The sequence below is a fragment of the Haliotis cracherodii genome, unplaced genomic scaffold, assembly GCF_022045235.1.
Source record: "Haliotis cracherodii isolate W230 unplaced genomic scaffold, xgHalCrac1.p SCAF_23, whole genome shotgun sequence".
NCBI lineage: Eukaryota > Metazoa > Mollusca > Gastropoda > Lepetellida > Haliotidae > Haliotis > Haliotis cracherodii.
The window spans coordinates 425,542-444,540 of NW_027266279.1; the positions used below are offsets into that span (position 1 = coordinate 425,542).

General features: G+C 44.8%; 2 protein-coding genes across 2 annotated transcripts; one reads left to right on the forward strand and one right to left on the reverse strand.

The window, feature by feature from the left end:
* The first annotated feature begins 226 nt into the window (after nucleotides 1-226).
* On the forward strand, nucleotides 227-694 carry LOC139471892 (neuronal acetylcholine receptor subunit alpha-5-like). The gene has a single exon (XM_071254404.1). The coding sequence runs from the start codon at nucleotides 227-229 to the stop codon at nucleotides 692-694; it is 468 nt and encodes a 155-aa protein (XP_071110505.1).
* Nucleotides 695-2,617: 1,923 nt separating this feature from the next.
* Nucleotides 2,618-13,273, reverse strand: LOC139471884 (organic cation transporter protein-like). Its single transcript, XM_071254397.1, has 8 exons — nucleotides 13,001-13,273; nucleotides 12,050-12,471; nucleotides 10,986-11,219; nucleotides 10,261-10,395; nucleotides 9,471-9,553; nucleotides 9,024-9,144; nucleotides 8,223-8,295; nucleotides 2,618-2,854 (listed from the first exon to the last, which is right to left on the reverse strand). The coding sequence occupies exons 1-8, from the start codon at nucleotides 13,271-13,273 to the stop codon at nucleotides 2,618-2,620; spliced, it is 1,578 nt and encodes a 525-aa protein (XP_071110498.1).
* Nucleotides 13,274-18,999: the final 5,726 nt, after the last annotated feature.

The following is an 18,999-nucleotide window of genomic DNA, read 5'->3' on the forward strand; positions in this document are numbered from 1 at the left end:
TTTGGGATTTTTGGAGACTGGTGTAGAATTAACAAATGATTCAAGTGAAATAGATCTTACTTTTCTGAAAAAAGAAGGGAAGCAGTGAATGGAAGATATTAAGTAGTACAGTAGTCACAACCATGCATCCAACTACTTTTAATAGGTCCTTGCCACTGGTATTTGCCTAAAGTATGTTCATCTACAAAGAAGGTACATGTTCCATGTTGTCACAAGCATCCTGCCTATGGTTTGTCTTTCTACCCTGAACCTGGTTGTGTTCCGGATTCCACCAGAGAGTGGCGAGAAGATATCAGTGTCAGTTTCCATCCTTCTGTCTTATGGAATCTATGCCACCATAGCCTCAACAACGCTCCCGTCGAACTCGGAATCCCCCTGTCTCTTCAGCATCTATTTAGCCATCCTCATCAGCATCAGCTCTGTCAGCGTCATCGCAACTCACGTTGTCGTCGTCCTGCATCACAAGGTCGGGTCGTGTGACTGGAAAATGTTCAATCAGTGGTTGTCTTTCACTACAGAAACAACCAGCGAAGTGGAGCCGTACTGCGATGACAGGGAGCGTTCCAAAAGTGAGAAGTCCCTTCTGTGGAAGGACGTTGCAATCATTCTCGACCGAATTTTCTTTGCAGTCTTTTTCCTTGTGACACTCCTGGTCACAATGACCGTGTTCATCATGATGGCAAAATATCGTTGATGCCATTGGGAGATGTTCAATAACTTTTGCTGTGTGTAGCCGTCCCTGAATTGTATTATCGCCCATTCTTTGTTTGAATATAAGGAAGTGACCATCCCCTATTGGTGGTTCGAATATACAACACATGAGACATATAGCCATGTTGGTCACAGCCTTTTTTCCAATACACAAGAACAATTGAAGTGTCGATATTACAGATTTTAGTTAAGCAGTTTATTGCTCGTTCTCACTGTATCGGGTTTGGAAAAAATAGCGGCTTTAGTATGTAATTTAAATTGACGAAAGGGAAGTAGAAACACTTCAACGACTTCTTCATTGTCAGATTGTGTGTTGTGTACTATATATGGTTCCCCCACCTTGCTGACTTAAAGGAAATATTGGATCAAAACAAGCACCTGACGTTTATTTTGTCTCACTGGTTGTGACTTTATGATGGGACACGATAACGCCTGATGTGAATTTTTCCTGCTTTGGCAGCAGAATCAGAAAACCTAAAGGCTCAGAGGACTGGTATGTTGGTAGGATATGTAGGACAACACCGGGCGTTTAGCTGCCTCTAGACACAGGCATGAGCAATCCTTGAAGAGTTTCATAACCACAAGTACACCCGTTGCTGAGTGTTGGGCATTTAGCAACATACTGCAGTAAAACAAAACGACGATGTTGCTCATCGTTCGCTATGTTCGTCCCAGGGCGTCGATTCACCCCGGTCACCGTATCATGTTGTGCAACACACTCAGAAAGCTCAGTATTTCATGGCTTGCAGTTGACGCAGTGTTCTGACATGCCCAATATATATACTCGTAATACGTGGCATCATTTTACATTTCTCTAGGAGTCACACAACAGCTTTGTTATTTTTCAAAGAATTTACTTGGTGTTTTAGAACGCTAGAAAGGTACATTTAACCAAGGCTTGAATACCATGCACATAACGAGATGTTAAGAACTAGACAAACTTTCTGAAGTGTGTACAATGTAATACAGTAAACTGCAGTTAAAACGAACTCAAAGGGACCACTTATGTTAGTTCGTTATAAACGTAGTTCATTACAGACATATATACAACATATATACGGCAAATGGACGGGACCAAAACAGTTCTTTATATCCGTTAGTTCGTTATAAGCGTGGTCGCTATACACGTAGTTTACTGTAGTCAGGAAGAAGATGGTGTCTTAAATCTCACAAATGCAGCAGGATGATATTCATTTTATGCAGTGGTAACACCGCATAATGGACATAATCGGTTATTTCGGGGAATATTCTACCTTCAGAAAACATTCAATCAAGAGATGAGTGAGTGAGTTGGGTTTTAACGCCACTTTTAACAGTATTCCAGTTATATCACGACGTGTCAGCTTAATGTGAGAGGAAAGCCCGAAGTGATGTAGGCCTCAGACGTTTACCACTTTGGTGACGAAACCGAGATTGAGCAATTCTACATGGTCTTAATATGCTTATAAGGATATAAACTGGAATATATACATAGTTTCTCTAAATATAACAAATAATGTCTTGTTGGACCAAAACATGTCCCAAACCAAATCTAAATAGCATTTTCTTAAAACTCAAAGCCCAAGATGTTTGAGGTTGAATATTTTGCTTGGAGAAACAAATAAGTAAGCGTTGAGTGAACAATCAGTTTTCTTCCAGTATATTCCAAGTTACCATGACGACCCTTCCACTAGCAGATCATCATTTAAATAAAAGTCAGCATAGTGTGTGTTGGAACTCGATTCAATATTGTTCAAGAATTCAAGAAATAACGCATAACTTCTTATAAAAAAAACATTTGTGAGTGTAAGGGTCCTAATTAGTATTTCCAGTCATTGACATTGATTTTTTACATGAATAGATATATTGAGACAATCACGACTTGTCAAATTATGACCTTAGTTTTAGTCTTCGAAGTCTTCCCAATCTAGGAGACAACTTTCTCGGCAAGCCTATCAGGCTGGTCGTCACATGGAACTGTGGACCTCTCTTGTCCTTCCCACAGCAGTAACCTCCCCTTCTCATGCGTTTCAGGTGTACAGGTTTTCATGGTGTCTTCTAAAGCTTTGCCCCGTGTTTCGTCGAGTCCCAGTGTAGCAAGCACAGTAACGCACACCACGATTCCCAGAGCAATGAATGGAACCATTAGATCCTTACTTCCACCCTGAAAATGATACGAGTTCCAAAAAAAATATTTGTAAAATATATTTTCAAAATATTGCATTCATTTCAACAACCACGTAAAACATATATCCATAGTTTTACAGTTCATACACAAACAAACACCATGCATATATGTACAGCGATTATGTTTGAAGAATGTAGCGTAGGTATGCCAATGCTGCACCATTTCACAAACACAACATGAGGATAAGATGCAGAAAACTGCCCTAATGATCCTTGTTAGATGCCATTTTATTGTTAAGCGCAGTTGTCTCTTATTTGGTTTTACATGGTGCTTTAACAACATGGTCTATTAATTGCACTCAAAACAAGTATCTTTATAAGGTTACAAGTACAATAACGAAAAAAATAACCATGCTTCATATTGAGTTTTAATATCATTTATTCTGCAATTAAATAACGCATCTTTCACCATTTGGATGCTTGCGTGTTTTTTTGGAGCAAGCTACTCATAAACTTGGTTTCTTAATGTGTACAGCACACAATGATTGTTTTGCTATCAAGTGCTCATAAAAATACTTTTCCTTTAAGCGTAAATAACACGTACGCAATGCGACAGCTTTCCGAAAATCGTGTAATCATAGGTATGCTGCAAAGAGATATGGTGCAAAACGAAGTTGCCAGACTTTTTAATGATCATCGAAAAAGAATATCACTTCTTTGGAGACGTTATCTACAACGTCTCTCATGACGAGCCACGGTCCGGTCGTCCCAGTGTGACGTCATGTCTACAAGACAACCAAATATTATCGTATCTACGGATTTAATGCAAGAGTGCAAGGGCCAAAGACCGCCCAGGAGAACGTTTTGGCGACGCTTGCGTTATTCAACGTCGTCAGTTTAGGGGTGGATGTCGAATGGTATGGGGTGGCATCACAACTCATGGGAAAACACTACTCATCATTGTCAATCTTTGGTTGGCATAAGGAACATCATCCGCCAGGCTGTTCACAATCAGCTGTTGCTTTCAATGCGCCGCCGCTACCTCGCCCTTATTGACGCAAATGGTGGTCACACCTTATATGGCCATTGTTAGTTGAGCCAACACACCTCATACACCCCCTCTCTGTTACGGCGTGCCGCTCTGTCTCCTCATACACCCCATCTCCGTTACGGCGTGTCGCTCTGTCTCCTCATACACCCCCTCTCTGTTACGGCGTGTCGCTCTGTCTCCTCATACACCCCCTCTCTGTTACGGCGTGTCGCTCTGTCTCCTCATACACCCCCTCTCTGTTACGGCGTGTCGCTCTGTCTCCTCATACACCCCATCTCTGTTACGGCGTGCCGCTCTGTCTCCTCATACACCCCCTCTCTGTTACGGCGTGCCGCTCTGTCTCCTCACACACCCCATCTCTGTTACGGCGTGTCGCTCTGTCTCCTCATACACCCCCTCTCTGTTACGGCGTGTCGCTCTGTCACCTCATACACCCCCTCTCTGTTACGGCGTGTCGCTCTGTCTCCTCATACACCCCCTCTCTGTTACGGCGTGCCGCTCTGTCTCCTCATACACCCCATCTCTGTTACGGCGTGTCGCTCTGTCTCCTCATACACCCCCTCTCTGTTACGGCGTGTCGCTCTGTCTCCTCATACACCCCCTCTCTGTAACGGCGTGTCGCTCTGTCTCCTCATACATCCCCTCTCTGTTACGGCGTGTCGCTCTGTCTCCTCATACATCCCCTCTCTGTTACGGCGTGTCGCTCTGTCACCTTATACACCCCCTCTCTGTTACGGCGTGTCGCTCTGTCACCTCATACACCCCTCTCTGTTACGGCGTGCCGCTCTGTCTCCTCACACACACCCTCTCTGTTACGGCGTGCCGCTCTGTCTCCTCATACACCCCCTCTCTGTTACGGCGTGTCTCTCTGTCTCCTCATACACCCCCTCTCTGTTACGGCGTGCCGCTCTGTCTCCTCATACATCCCCTCTCTGTTACGGCGTGTCGCTCTGTCACCTTATACACCCCCTCTCTGTTACGGCGTGTCGCTCTGTCACCTCATACACCCCTCTCTGTTACGGCGTGTCGCTCTGTCACCTTATACACCCCCTCTCTGTTACGGCGTGTCGCTCTGTCTCCTCATACACCCCCTCTCTGTTACGGCGTGCCGCTCTGTCTCCTCATACATCCCCTCTCTGTTACGGCGTGTCGCTCTGTCACCTTATACACCCCCTCTCTGTTACGGCGTGTCGCTCTGTCACCTCATACACCCCTCTTTGTTACGGCGTGCCGCTCTGTCTACTCACACACACCCTCTCTGTTACGGCGTGTCGCTCTGTCTCCTCACACACACCCTCTCTGTTACGGCGTGCCGCTCTGTCTCCTCATACATCCCCTCTCTGTTACGGCGTGTCGCTCTGTCACCTTATACACCCCCTCTCTGTTACGGCGTGTCGCTCTGTCACCTCATACACCCCTCTCTGTTACGGCGTGCCGCTCTGTCTCCTCACACACACCCTCTCTGTTACGGCGTGTCGCTCTGTCTCCTCATACACCCCCTCTCTGTTACGGCGTGTCTCTCTGTCTCCTCATACACCCCATCTCTGTTACGGCGTGCCGCTCTGTCTCCTCATACATCCCCTCTCTGTTACGGCGTGTCGCTCTGTCACCTTATACACCCCTTCTCTGTTACGGCGTGTCGCTCTGTCACCTCATACACCCCTCTCTGTTACGGCGTGCCGCTCTGTCTCCTCATACACCCCCTCTCTGTTACGGCGTGTCGCTCTGTCTCCTCATACACCCCCTCTCTGTTACGGCGTGTCGCTCTGTCTCCTCATACACCCCCTCTCTGTTACGGCGTGCCGCTCTGTCTCCTCATACATCCCCTCTCTGTTACGGCGTGTCGCTCTGTCACCTTATACACCCCTTCTCTGTTACGGCGTGTCGCTCTGTCACCTCATACACCCCTCTCTGTTACGGCGTGCCGCTCTGTCTCCTCACACACACCCTCTCTGTTACGGCGTGCCGCTCTGTCTCCTCATACAGCCCCTCTCTGTTACGGCGTGTCTCTCTGTCTCCTCATACACCCCCTCTCTGTTACGGCGTGCCGCTCTGTCTCCTCATACATCCCCTCTCTGTTACGGCGTGTCGCTCTGTCACCTTATACACCCCCTCTCTGTTACGGCGTGTCGCTCTGTCACCTCATACACCCCTCTCTGTTACGGCGTGTCGCTCTGTCACCTTATACACCCCCTCTCTGTTACGGCGTGTCGCTCTGTCTCCTCATACACCCCCTCTCTGTTACGGCGTGCCGCTCTGTCTCCTCATACATCCCCTCTCTGTTACGGCGTGTCGCTCTGTCACCTTATACACCCCCTCTCTGTTACGGCGTGTCGCTCTGTCACCTCATACACCCCTCTTTGTTACGGCGTGCCGCTCTGTCTCCTCACACACACCCTCTCTGTTACGGCGTGTCGCTCTGTCTCCTCACACACACCCTCTCTGTTACGGCGTGCCGCTCTGTCTCCTCATACATCCCCTCTCTGTTACGGCGTGTCGCTCTGTCACCTTATACACCCCCTCTCTGTTACGGCGTGTCGCTCTGTCACCTCATACACCCCTCTTTGTTACGGCGTGCCGCTCTGTCTCCTCACACACACCCTCTCTGTTACGGCGTGTCGCTCTGTCTCCTCACACACACCCTCTCTGTTACGGCGTGCCGCTCTGTCTCCTCATACACCCCCTCTCTGTTACGGCGTGTCTCTCTGTCTCCTCATACACCCCCTCTCTGTTACGGCGTGTCGCTCTGTCACCTCATACATCCCCTCTCTGTTACGGCGTGTCGCTCTGTCACCTTATACACCCCTTCTCTGTTACGGCGTGTCGCTCTGTCACCTCATACACCCCTCTCTGTTACGGCGTGCCGCTCTGTCTCCTCACACACACCCTCTCTGTTACGGCGTGCCGCTCTGTCTCCTCATACACCCCCTCTCTGTTACGGCGTGTCTCTCTGTCTCCTCATACACCCCCTCTCTGTTACGGCGTGCCGCTCTGTCTCCTCATACATCCCCTCTCTGTTACGGCGTGTCGCTCTGTCACCTTATACACCCCCTCTCTGTTACGGCGTGTCGCTCTGTCACCTCATACACCCCTTTCTGTTACGGCGTGCCGCTCTGTCTCCTCATACACCCCCTCTCTGTTACGGCGTGTCGCTCTGTCTCCTCATACACCCCCTCTCTGTTACGGCGTGCCGCTCTGTCTCCTCATACACCCCATCTCTGTTACGGCGTGTCGCTCTGTCTCCTCATACACCCCGTCTCTGTTACGGCGTGTCGCTCTGTCTCCTCATACACCCCCTCTCTGTTACGGCGTGTCGCTCTGTCTCCTCATACACCCCCTCTCTGTTACGGCGTGTCGCCCTGTCTCCTCATGCCAGGTATGGGTTCTGACGCTTAATTTATTATAGTAAAACATTGAACAGACGACCAAATATTATGTTGTTATTTAATAACATTTACTTCACTTAATATGAAGCACGGTTATGTTTTTCCGTTAGTTTTTATTAGAAACATGCAACAATTTAGTTACAGAATACAGCATAACACCTATTTCACAAAGTAATCACATATACTAGTAACTAAGGAATATGTTCTCAACTCCTAAGAAACTAAGATCTAAAGTTAGTTAATTGGGACCAATTATACAACAATGTACAAAGAGAAACACTGAAGAAAAATCGGATGACAGGGCCATTCCTTCACCAAACGCTTCTACTCTTTTGTGAAGCAGAGATGAAGATCCTCAGATTAGTACTTCACTCCATTCCCTGTTCCCTGTTACCATCACATGACAAATATTGATATACTTGCAATTTCTACCGCCTCAGTGGTCAGTGTCAAGTTTATACCGCATGTTCCTTGAAACCAATAAGTCATTGTTGTGAAAACATATTTCTGGTGTTGTTTTCATGATATGCTTGTTCTCCACTTTTATCTTACATAAAAGACCGCCTCCGTGGTCTAGTGGTAGAGCGTCCGCCTGGAGAGCGGAAGGTCCGGGGTTTGATCCCCGGCCGCGTCATACCAAAAAAATGTTAAAAGATGGTACTTGTTGTTACCCTGTCTGGCGCTCGGCACGTCACAATGTAAGTGCAATAATCTTGGACGCGACGTATAACCCAATTCACCTCACCTCACTTGCAATTTCTTAAACAAGTAATACAGCATGTTTTACAAAACTGGCAGCTGACATGAAAGGTGGCTCCTTTTTTCTTGCCATTTCGGCTCAATGGGATAAGGATTTGGGGAGTGGGTGTCTATGAATGCTAATTCTTCTTACTATTTGCAGACACCTAGATATGATAACGTCGTCCATGTATGTCCTCACGAATATTAATTTCCAAGGAGAGACTCACCAGAGACAGAACTAGACCTGCAAGTATACCACCAATTCTTGCACCCGAATTCATGGCAGCGTATCCCAAATTCCTTAAACACATTGATAAAATAATGGTTATTTAGATACAACTGATATCATGACTGTGTGATAGAATGTGGTAAACTGGGATTAATCCCCGAGACCGCCTTGCGCTGGGAAATATCAGATACCTTGGTATCTCTGATAGCAATAGAGGTGGCATCCTCAAGTTTTGTTTTGTTTGATTGTTGTTTAATGCTGCACTCACCAATATTCCAGCTATATGACGGTGGTCTGTAAATAATTGAGTCAGGACAATCTAGTGATTGACATCATGAGCATCAATCCACGCAATTGGGATACGATGACATGCATACGCCAAGTCAGCGAGCCTGACCACCCGATCCCGTTAGTCGCCTTTTACTACAAGCACAGTCGCCTTTTACGGCAAGCATGGGTTGCTGAAGACCTATTCTACCCCGGATCTTCACCCTTTGACCCTCAAGTGGCTCACGTGACATAAATCTGTATGTTCGGTTTTGACGTCAGTTGTGACGACAAGTGATGGGTAGAAATCGTATCCCTGTCGTGCGGCTTTGGACAACAAACAAACACTGAACTTTTCATGCAAATTGTTTGAGTGGCGGGTGCTACTGTTAGAGCAGGACATGCTTTCCCGTTTCTAAAATACGAAAAGCGTGAATTTGGCACGGTAGTCAACAAATACACTGAGCCCAGTAACATGCACAGCGATGTCTGTTTCAAGTCAGACTGTTTGATTCACCGATGGTCTCTTTACCTGATCACAGTTGGATACTGCTCAACACACAACGCCTGCACAACCAGCCACCCCAACAGGGTTGTACACTTGGCTGTTAGTGCGCACGCGTTGATGTAGTTCCCTTTGTCTTCCACCGGAGCTATGAGACAAAACATAACTGGTGGCTTTAGGTGATGCTGATGTATTCAATATTACAAAAACCTTTATGACAAAATAACATGTATAAATATATACAAACGCGAAACTCGATCCCCTAAATATCGCATTTAGTGCCGTACGAAAGGTACGAAAGGTATATCCAATGAGAACGTTAAATGTATTTGTGATTGCCTAACATTAACAAGGTGTCAGCAGCTGTCCATTGTCACTGTCAGTGCACTGCTGTGTTGCAGCATAGCTATGTCTCATTTGATTCAGTGGTAATACCCCTTTAAATACATGTATCAAAGGTACAAATAAACTCACCTAACCGTGTCGATATGGCTAAACCAAAGCATCCTGCGGCAGTCAGAAGGAAAGCGAAGGCAGCACAGACCCGCCTTCCAAACCTGGAAATAGATCCAGGAATGCATTTAAGTGTAGACTGGGTCGGGAAACATATCCAGGAATGCATTTAAGTGTAGACTGGGTCAGGAAACATATGTACAGGGACTGTCAGAGTCTGGGCAAATAATACGACAAAGGGGGCACGGACGGTCCAGTCGTCTAAGGCGCCTCAATTCGTTTTGCAGAGATGCGTCCCTTAGGTATGCCTGAAACCTGTGATCCTGGGTTTGAATCCAGATTCGCCCAAATGATTTTTTGCTTGGTTTGTTACCACCGTCGTATATCCGTGCACGTGGGTTTCCAAAATGCCTCAAACGTCCCTCCCACATACAGCTGGACACGCCCTGATGACACGGCAATACTGTTCAAACCGACGTAGGCAACACCCACTCCAACATGACATTAATGACACATTATAGATTATAACATAGTTTAGAAATGTCGAATTACAGATACATCGTGGTCAAACTATGCGAATGATGATCCATTTTAAGGGGTTTTGTTCAATTAAGTTCGAACGTTTTGTTGTGATAGCAAGGATTTTGTTGATTACCCAAACAGAAAGTATATTAGCATAAATGAACCATTACCAGTTTGTTAATAACAGCCGTTTGGATAATTCGTAAGATTTTCCATTGTTAAACGTATCGGGTGAAGCAAGCAGTATCGAAGATACAGCCATGAAACAAAACCCGAGATGTAGACTCACAGAGAGGTGACGAGAATGATACACGGCGTTATTGGCAACTCCGTCAGTGCCATCAGGAGCATGTTGAGGTAGAAATCACCAGACAGATTCTTCAAGCCGAAGCTGATGGCATAGTACACTATTGAGCAAGAAAACCTGTGAAGGGAAATTGAATTTAGAATATTACTATGAAATATATTCTTTTCTGATCAGTCATTCAGGGATTTCAATTGACATTAAGCACATCACTGAAACAGTTTCTTTTACCGCAGTATCACTGTGGAGATTAATATTTATATTGTTCTCAGTCGCTGTTGGTCGGCTGAACAATTATTGGTCAGAGTTCATCATTACATTGCAGAATTGTGTTTACTACACTGTTCAAAGAACGCGTGGTAATACATTTCGTGCAGAAAACAGAAAGCGACTACTACAGTGTATTTCATGGTTTGATTTGTCGCCTTTCTATATCCGATTGTGAGGTAATATATTTTGCTTCACAATGAGTGACGAAACGTCATACCACTGACGTCCGGTATTGAACTAAACCCTACAAATACTAGCTTCAGGAGTGTCCACTCCATGTTGCATTACGAACTACACTTACTGTGCCTCTCAAATACGAGTAAATTATGATTGAAATAAAATAACTCAGCTTTTGGAAATTTCTGAATATTACCAAAAAATGCATTTTCGATTTCCATTGTATAAAGTTAGTATTTCTGATAGTCTATAGATCTGCCTACCAGATATAACACGAAAATATTGTTTTCCTGGCGAGCTTCTTTGTCTTCAGCAGATCTATATAAGTGTAAGATTTGGCTTTGTCCCCCTCCGCCTTCTCCTCCTCAGCTATCAGCTCCAGGATGGCCGTGTCCGGAACTGGCTTCTTGTTGTAGGCCGCCATCTTGTTGATGACACACCTTGCCTCCTCCAAGCGGCCTTTCACAGCCAGCCAACGCAGGGACTCTGGCACAAAGCTTGAGAAAATAAAGCCATGTGTTTGGTAAAGATTTCGAGGGTACTCATAACAGCGTCCACAAGCAAATCCCAGTGGGTTTTTCGATGTGAAGAAAAAAAACAGTGCTATTAGAACCCGCATCACACATGTCAAGTGATGATGTGATGTGACAATACATGGTGGTTCTTGTACTGTTTTTAGAATGGTATCGTTGACAGGCTTTAAGCTGGTATGCAATCTTGGGTACGTATTTGCAATATCCTAGATCTTGTAAGTCGCTTCGTTCAATGGCTCAATAGTTGATTAGGTGAGGTGAAATGGGGTTTAACGTCGCGTCCAAGATTATTGCACTTATATAGCGACGTGCTTACACGTGTGTGTGTGTGTGTGTGTGTGTGTGTGTGTGTGTGTGTGTGTGTGTGTGTGTGTGTGTGTGTGTGTGTGTGTGCTTGTACTAGTCCGGACTGATGCCGATTTATAGCCCACTGAGATACCATGACGCAGTGTAACATGAATACCCAACTCAGACACAGTATACTGACTCCGAGCCGACCAGTCCTTGTTTTAGTCCCTTAATGCTGAGCGCCAGACAGGGTAACAAAAAGTACCATATTTTAACGTCTTTGGTATGACGCGGCCGGGGATCGGCCGGCGGACGCTCTATCACTAGACCACGGAGGCAGTCAATAGCATATTACAGTATGTTTGTGATGTTTGTGATAAACGTTCTTTTGACCAGTGTTTAGAGTTTACAAATTAAAAAAACCCAAATATTTGAGGGAGCAAGATCAGTTTTGAGAGTGTTTTACGATCTACTTGATTTGAATGTGAACATTTAATAATACTTACAACCATGTAAAGAGGATTGGGAATGTTAAAGCTGCCGTTGTCAGATGGAGCCATTTCCAGTTGTGGAGCCATTTAGCTAAAAGGCTTAACATCATGATCGACACTGACCATGTTGGAAGGGACGAAATCAACGCTCGCCATTTCTTTCCAACAAACTCTATTTGGTAGAGGTATGTTGTACTTAATATAAAGCTGCAGGCAATGCCAAGGACCGCTCGTAAAACTGTAAACATGACCCAGGAAACAGAAAACGCTGAAGCTGTATTTCCCAGGAAAATTAAAAGTAATCCACTGTAGAAAACCTTCTTCCGGCCATATGCGTCTGCGCAATAGCCAGCAATCACGGTACCAACCAGCACACCAACCATTTGGATAGATATTATTGCGTTGCTGACCCAGCTCATCTGGCAGACCAAGTTCCACTGAAATTAAGAATAGGTGCAAACGTATGCCCTGATACCCTGATAGTTTGACAATATAATGAATGTGTGGCCGAATACACAGTTATGTTATGTAATATTCAATACTGGGGTTTTCTGATGGTGGTGACCAATTAAACAGTAGTGTAACTAGGGCTTCTGTATGTTTACCTTCTACAGCTCCGCCTTTCTTGATATTCACAGCGGATGTGAGTAGGGTATACATTCTTTCTATCATGTTTCTATTTACATCCTACACATTTAAGAGTGAGTGAGTTGGGCACGCCTATGGTCGTGGGTTCGAATCCCGGTTCGCCATGATTATGTTTTAGGTATGTCAGCACCATACCAGTGGGTTCACATTAGTGGTAAACATCAGAGACCACATCACATGAAGCTGAAACGCCATGATATAACTGAAATACTGTTTAAAGCGGCATCAAATCCAACTCGCTCACTCACTATTGTCTTGGGTTTCTCATTTTGATAGATTTATTAGGAAAGCCCTGGAAACCAGTTTCCACGTATTTACCTCTGTGACAGCCGTCTCCATGTCATCACTGAACCTCCTCTCACATGTTTCGTTCCATAAGCAATGTTGATAACTTCCGTTCGCATAGCTCACATTCCACTGGCTGGGCAGTAGGTGTTGTGAAGTACACCACCAATCAGGCTCCACGCCAGCAAATGCCATCATCAACATGGTAGGACCAAGTACTAATACTGCTAACGATAAGGTCGGAATCAGTATCATTTGGTACATACCAAAGCTTCCGAGATCATCAATGAGTGTTTCCAAATGCATGTCTTCCAAGTGTTGAGCGACTGGTGTTCTACCTCAGCAGGTGGTCTCTATAAGGAACCATGGATTATAGAAAAAGAATTGTAACTATGTAATTTAAATTATCATTATTTTAAACATGTCATTGAGATAAGTAGAGTTTAACATTGTAACTGTATCATGCAAGATATCAGTACATCTAGTCAGTATCTACTTTGAGATGGTCTCTTTTTCCATGTCTTTGTTCCACAATACGTATCTAGGCCTTGTTACATAGAGCGATCTTAGTGACACGGCTGGTTTTTAGTAAGTCTATGGTAAAGTTTCGAGAAGGGGAGGTGAAATGGGGTTTAACGGAAGGTCAGTGGACAGTACACTCGGGACGCAAGGCGTGTTGGTCTTTCAGGACAACAACGCCCATTCTCACCGTGCACAAATCGCCAATGCTAACCTCAGGCAGAACAACCTCCATAGAATGTCATGGCCAGCAATAAACCAGTCTTTTCCCCCACTGAATACGTCGGGAACATGATGGGGAGACGTGTACGTCAACGTCATAGGCAGCCAATCACGTCGGCTTCACCAGGGGCTGCGAGGGGTGTGGGACATTCTCACGAAGTATGCCTCGTCGAGTGATTAAATGTTTGACAAATCGAGGCGGTATTAAGCACTGCGGATCCATAATTGTCAACTTTGAAATCTCCCATTTTACCTAATCGTCCTTCAAGATCTTTGGCGGTCATAACATCTACTATCATACTTGACTACCGGTTATAATGTGTTTTTAATTCGTTCATTACAATCATGCAACTATGACTAGAAAAATATATATTCACAATTTCAGGCATTTTTAGTTATTTCCAAGTATCCCCTACTTGTTTTGAAGGGTATAGAAGTATATTGACAACGATCAAATCATAGCTGTGGTGCACAACAGTAGCAATGATACTCTACTCACATTGTCTCCAGGAACTACAAGGTACATGCAATGGAAGGGTCGTTGATGGTACGTTGGGGGTTCGTTGACGGTTCTTTGAAGGTACGTTTCTGGGTCGTTGAACGTTTCTTTTGGTTAAAAAGGATGATACTACTGACACAACGAATGTGGTTTAAAAGCTTCTCCCGTCACAGACAGTAAATGGTGATCTGCATATAATATGCAAGTGCATGCTATGAGAGCATTAAAACAGCACCTGGGAGCTTTCTCAATCACGTTCCGCTGTGTGTAAGAAGGCCAAGTAACTAATTACATTTTCAAGTCCACGCTGCAATTATAATAATACAGATGATAATAATAATAATCTTATGTTGCATATTTGTTTTACACACTATTTAAGATAACCACGCCCTTGAGCATGCCTTACATTATTACATTACTACATTATTACACCCAGATGCTTGCATGCTCCGTTCCCTTGGAACAAAAGTCACCTGTTAGGTTTGGCAACGGCAGCTTTGATATTTCAATACCTCTTTTTCTGGTTGTAAGAATAGTAATTAAAACAAAAGGCGATGGGAAGCTTATTGGTTAAACGGTTCCCTCGTCACGCCGAATGCATTGGTTCGGATCCAACATGGGCGGTGTTCGAAATATATATCGGACCGTAGGCCCGAGGCCGACATATTTGTTCTCGGGCTGATAGCTTTGCAGTTTATTTTAAGCTGTTAACATGGAAAATGAATCATGACAGTGAGATCGCTTTGTGAAACAGGGTCCAGATTCAAAGTACTCTGCTCGTTAACTCTTTCAACTCGGCAACACCGTAGCCACGCCAAAATAATAAATAGTTTCATGAACCTACCTGTCACATCATTCATTTATTACATCCATCGCTTAATCACAAAGTCTGAAAATACGTATTTCATTTCAATTTATCATGTTTCATTAATAGATTTAAAATTGTGAGCTATATCCTGCAAACATAACCTGGGATGTCAAAGAACAGTAGAAAGACTTTTTAAGCAAAATCGTAAATAAATTGCATAAAGTAGTAAAGGAAATCAACAAACATATTTCTAAAAATTCTCAAACTTACATCTAAGTTTCTATTTCCCTCTATTCGTGCGATCGTGTAATAACGCGATTGAACCAAAGAATTTCGTCCTAATCTTAATCATACACGAGGACGGTACCCATTGCTGTATTTTGGTTGCCTTAGGTCGTGAGATTAATATAACCATTCCCAATCCTTTTATTTTATTAAGACAAAAACGTCATTAGAAACCATTTTCTATCCAATAAAATCGTATGTTACAACTACGAATATACTCCTGGCTAGGTAACTGTAATAGTATTGATGTCAAAAGATTTCCAACGATACCAAAAATCGAACGACTCTTTGCACGGGTTATTTATACAATGCTTTGAAAACGGAGGTATTTTCCCGGTATTTTCTCATGTCACTGAGCGGAAAGCTTCTATAAGCAGGAAACATGTGACGATAGATCGTACTGAAATAAAATTAATCATCAATCTCCAATTATTTTAACAATGAAAGTAAAAGCGAAATAAGTTAGTGGATAGCTCTATCATGAAATCTTGAAATTGCCGTAAATCGTAATAAATGTTCGCTTCCTTAGTGCTTAATCTGGACGTTATGAATATGTTAGCTTAAATCTTTAACAAAAACGAACTTACTTAAGTTATTAATGCATTATTTAAATAATGTGAAATAAAATAGCTTTTATATTTATAAACAGTAGGATTAGACCATTCAAAAGGTGTATAATATGTAGTAGCAAAGATGTTTTACAAGCTGATAATTTCCTTGATAAATGTAGGTTTCATCTGTCACCACAGAGTCTCTGGGAACTCGGTGTGACAGCAGTAAAGCTTCTGGTTGACTGGTTGTTGTTTTTAATTTACATTGCATGAGTATGTCTCCCTGCTTCAGCGAAGATGTTTGGGCCAATTGTTTTTTCCACTGGGCCAACACTTTTTGAAATGTGTTGAAAAGTTGACTCTGCTAAGTATCAGACACTGGTCATTTCACTTCTTGACATCTTCCTTCTAAATTAGGCTTATGTTTACCCACTGCACAATCACATAGACATTATGAATAGGCGTCACAAAATAAAGGGGCAGAACTGTCCCCACATCCTATGCTGGGCGACCAAATGGATTGGACGGACAGGTGTGATGACTTAGTTGACAGCATTTCTCCACATCCCAACGGCGTGTATCATGGATTACAATATCGAGAAATGGTTGTATGATCCAGACTAGATTATTTACAGACCGCCGTCATACAGCCAGAATATTGCTGAGTGCGGCGTTAAACAACAAACAAACAAACATGCAGCCCTTTGCATAGACCCATATGTAGCACGGTGCTTGACAGCATGTCAGTGGATTCACGCCCTCGATGTACAATGACAGCGACAATTTGTAGTCTTGTGGGACAACAGTCATTTAGGGAGTTTTCCACGACGTTTTGTCTTGATATTCCCATGCAGATTAGCATAATATTGGCCATTAAAAGACAGACATTTCGGTAGATAGTCCACCAACATGATTCTTTGGGGAGTCCCAGAAGACTGAAGCTACCACCTTGCCAGCGGTAGGAACACTCCGACTTCTTCTATGGAGGAGACATTAGATGTTTCCACTGCTTTTGGTGCATTTAGTATCTGGCTGATAGTGCTAAACCCAAGACTTAACCATGGTGACACATCGCTCAACAAACACAGCTGGGTCTGCTTCCAAACGACGTAAATTCTCACGAGAGAAGATGAACCTGAAGCTTTTCTAATCAGGAGTTAGAAGTCTTGGAACCCAGTGTTCTGAAACCTTTGTCATGCCCAGTTCATTCCCTGCATGTTCTCAGCTCTCTCATGAGAGATTGATGTATTTTATCAACGTTTTCTCAGCGGTTGCAGTTGAAGGTCTGCCGTATCTTGAATCATCTCCGGGGCTCTCCCTCCCCTCTAGAACTCCGCGCCGGGGCTCTCCCTCCCCTCTAGAACTCCGCTCCGGGGCTCTCCCTCCAATCTAGAACTCCGCTCCGGGGCTCTCCCTCCCCTCTAGAACTCCGCTCCGGGGCTCTCCCTCCCCCCGAGAACTCCGCTCCGGGGCTCTCCCTCCCCTCTAGAACTCCGCTCCGGGGCTCTCCCTCCCCCCTAGAACTCCGCTCCGGGGCTCTCCCTCCCCCCGAGAACTCCGCTCCGGGGCTCTCCCTCCCCTCTAGAACTCCGCTCCGGGGCTCTCCCTCCCCCCTAGAACTCCGCTCCGGGGCTCTCCCTCCCCCCGAGAACTCCGCTCCGGGGCTCTCCCTCCCCCCGAGAACTCCGCTCCGGGGCTCTCCCTCCCCTCTAGAACTCCGCTCCGGGGCTCTCCCTCCCCTCTAGAACTCCGCTCCGGGGCTCTCCCTCCCCCCTAGAACTCCGCTCCGGGGCTCTCCCTCCCCCCGAGAACTCCGCTCCGGGGCTCTCCCTCCCCTCTAGAACTCCGCTCCGGGGCTTTTCCTCCCCTCTAGAACTCCGCTCCGGGGCTCTCCCTCCCCCCTAGAACTCCGCTCCGGGGCTCTCCCTCCCCTCTAGAACTCCGCTCCGGGGCTCTCCCTCCCCTCTAGAACTCCGCGCCGGGGCTCACTCCCTGACACTGGGAAAGGAAGGAGCATCATTCCCTGAGGGTGATACCATGTCCGCATGGATGGCTGTTGGAGTTAGCCTTACCTGGTTTCAGTTGGACATACTTGATGACAGCACATTTTGTACATTTTCATAGTCACTTGGAAACCTGCAAAAACATACTGCTTGGGTGCATATAGGGTTCAAATCCATCTTCTAAGCATGGGTTGTACTCGATACTCGAACACTTAAAAGTGAACAATATATACATCATTCGTAGTTTCCGTGGAAGAGCGGAATAAATACGATCCCCGACCGTTTCATACCAAAAGACGTTAAACGATGGTACCGTGCCTGGCGCTCGGCATAAAGGGGATTTAAACAAGGACTGGTCGTCTCGGAGTCAGTATATTGTGTCTGAGTGTGGTATTCATGTTAAACTGCGGCATGGTATCTCAGTGGGCTAGAACTATAAATAGTCATCAGTCCGGACTAGTACAAGCAGCCACACACACACACACACACACACACACACACACACACACGACACAGGCACGTGCATGCACGTCGCTATATAAGTGCAATAATCTTGGCCGCGACATTAAACCCCATTTCACCTCATCTCGCCTCCCGTCGTATCATCTATAATATGCGATTGTTGGGAAAAGCTGTGTTCTTCCATTGTGTTTGTTTTCATGCTTCTGTTTAATAGTATGCTGGATTGTATATTCACATTCACCTTGTATCACTCCACTAAACTACTGCCTGGCAAAGATAGAAGAAACACACGTTAAAACATCGTCTGTGGAAAGGCATATGCTTTTATTTGAAATAGTGTGTATCTATGTATTGACGTTATTCATTGACATCGTACAAACGTCAAAGTCTTTAGGACATTTACAAGAATCCTTCAGCGAGTATCGCTACCACATTGAGCATAATAAAGAGTTAATAGTCCCAAATAAAGTATAACCGTGTTCAGATAGAGAGGGTTAGTTCCTCTGAGTACTAGTATACATCCCACAATAAACACAACACAGACAAGAATGAGAACATAAGTGAAATGTCAGATCTACGAAATGCATTACGCATGTTGTCAAAGTACACAAAACCAGCATGGTACAGTCTTCAATATTGTTCAGGGTTTACGTGTATTATCACATCACACCTTGAAGCCCTGT

Excerpts from the sequence above, each read along its gene's own strand:
- LOC139471892 (XM_071254404.1), top strand. The coding sequence starts at position 227 with ATGGTTTGTCTTTCTACCCTGAACCTGGTTGTGTTCCGGATTCCACCA.
- LOC139471884 (XM_071254397.1), bottom strand. The coding sequence starts at position 13,273 with ATGCATTTGGAAACACTCATTGATGATCTCGGAAGCTTTGGTATGTAC. Across the intron at positions 11,220-12,049 it reads CCAATCCTCTTTACATGGTT|CTTTGTGCCAGAGTCCCTGC; the intron begins GTAAGTATTATT and ends TATTTTCTCAAG. Across the intron at positions 2,855-8,222 it reads CAGGTCTAGTTCTGTCTCTG|GGTGGAAGTAAGGATCTAAT; the intron begins GTGAGTCTCTCC and ends TATCATTTTCAG.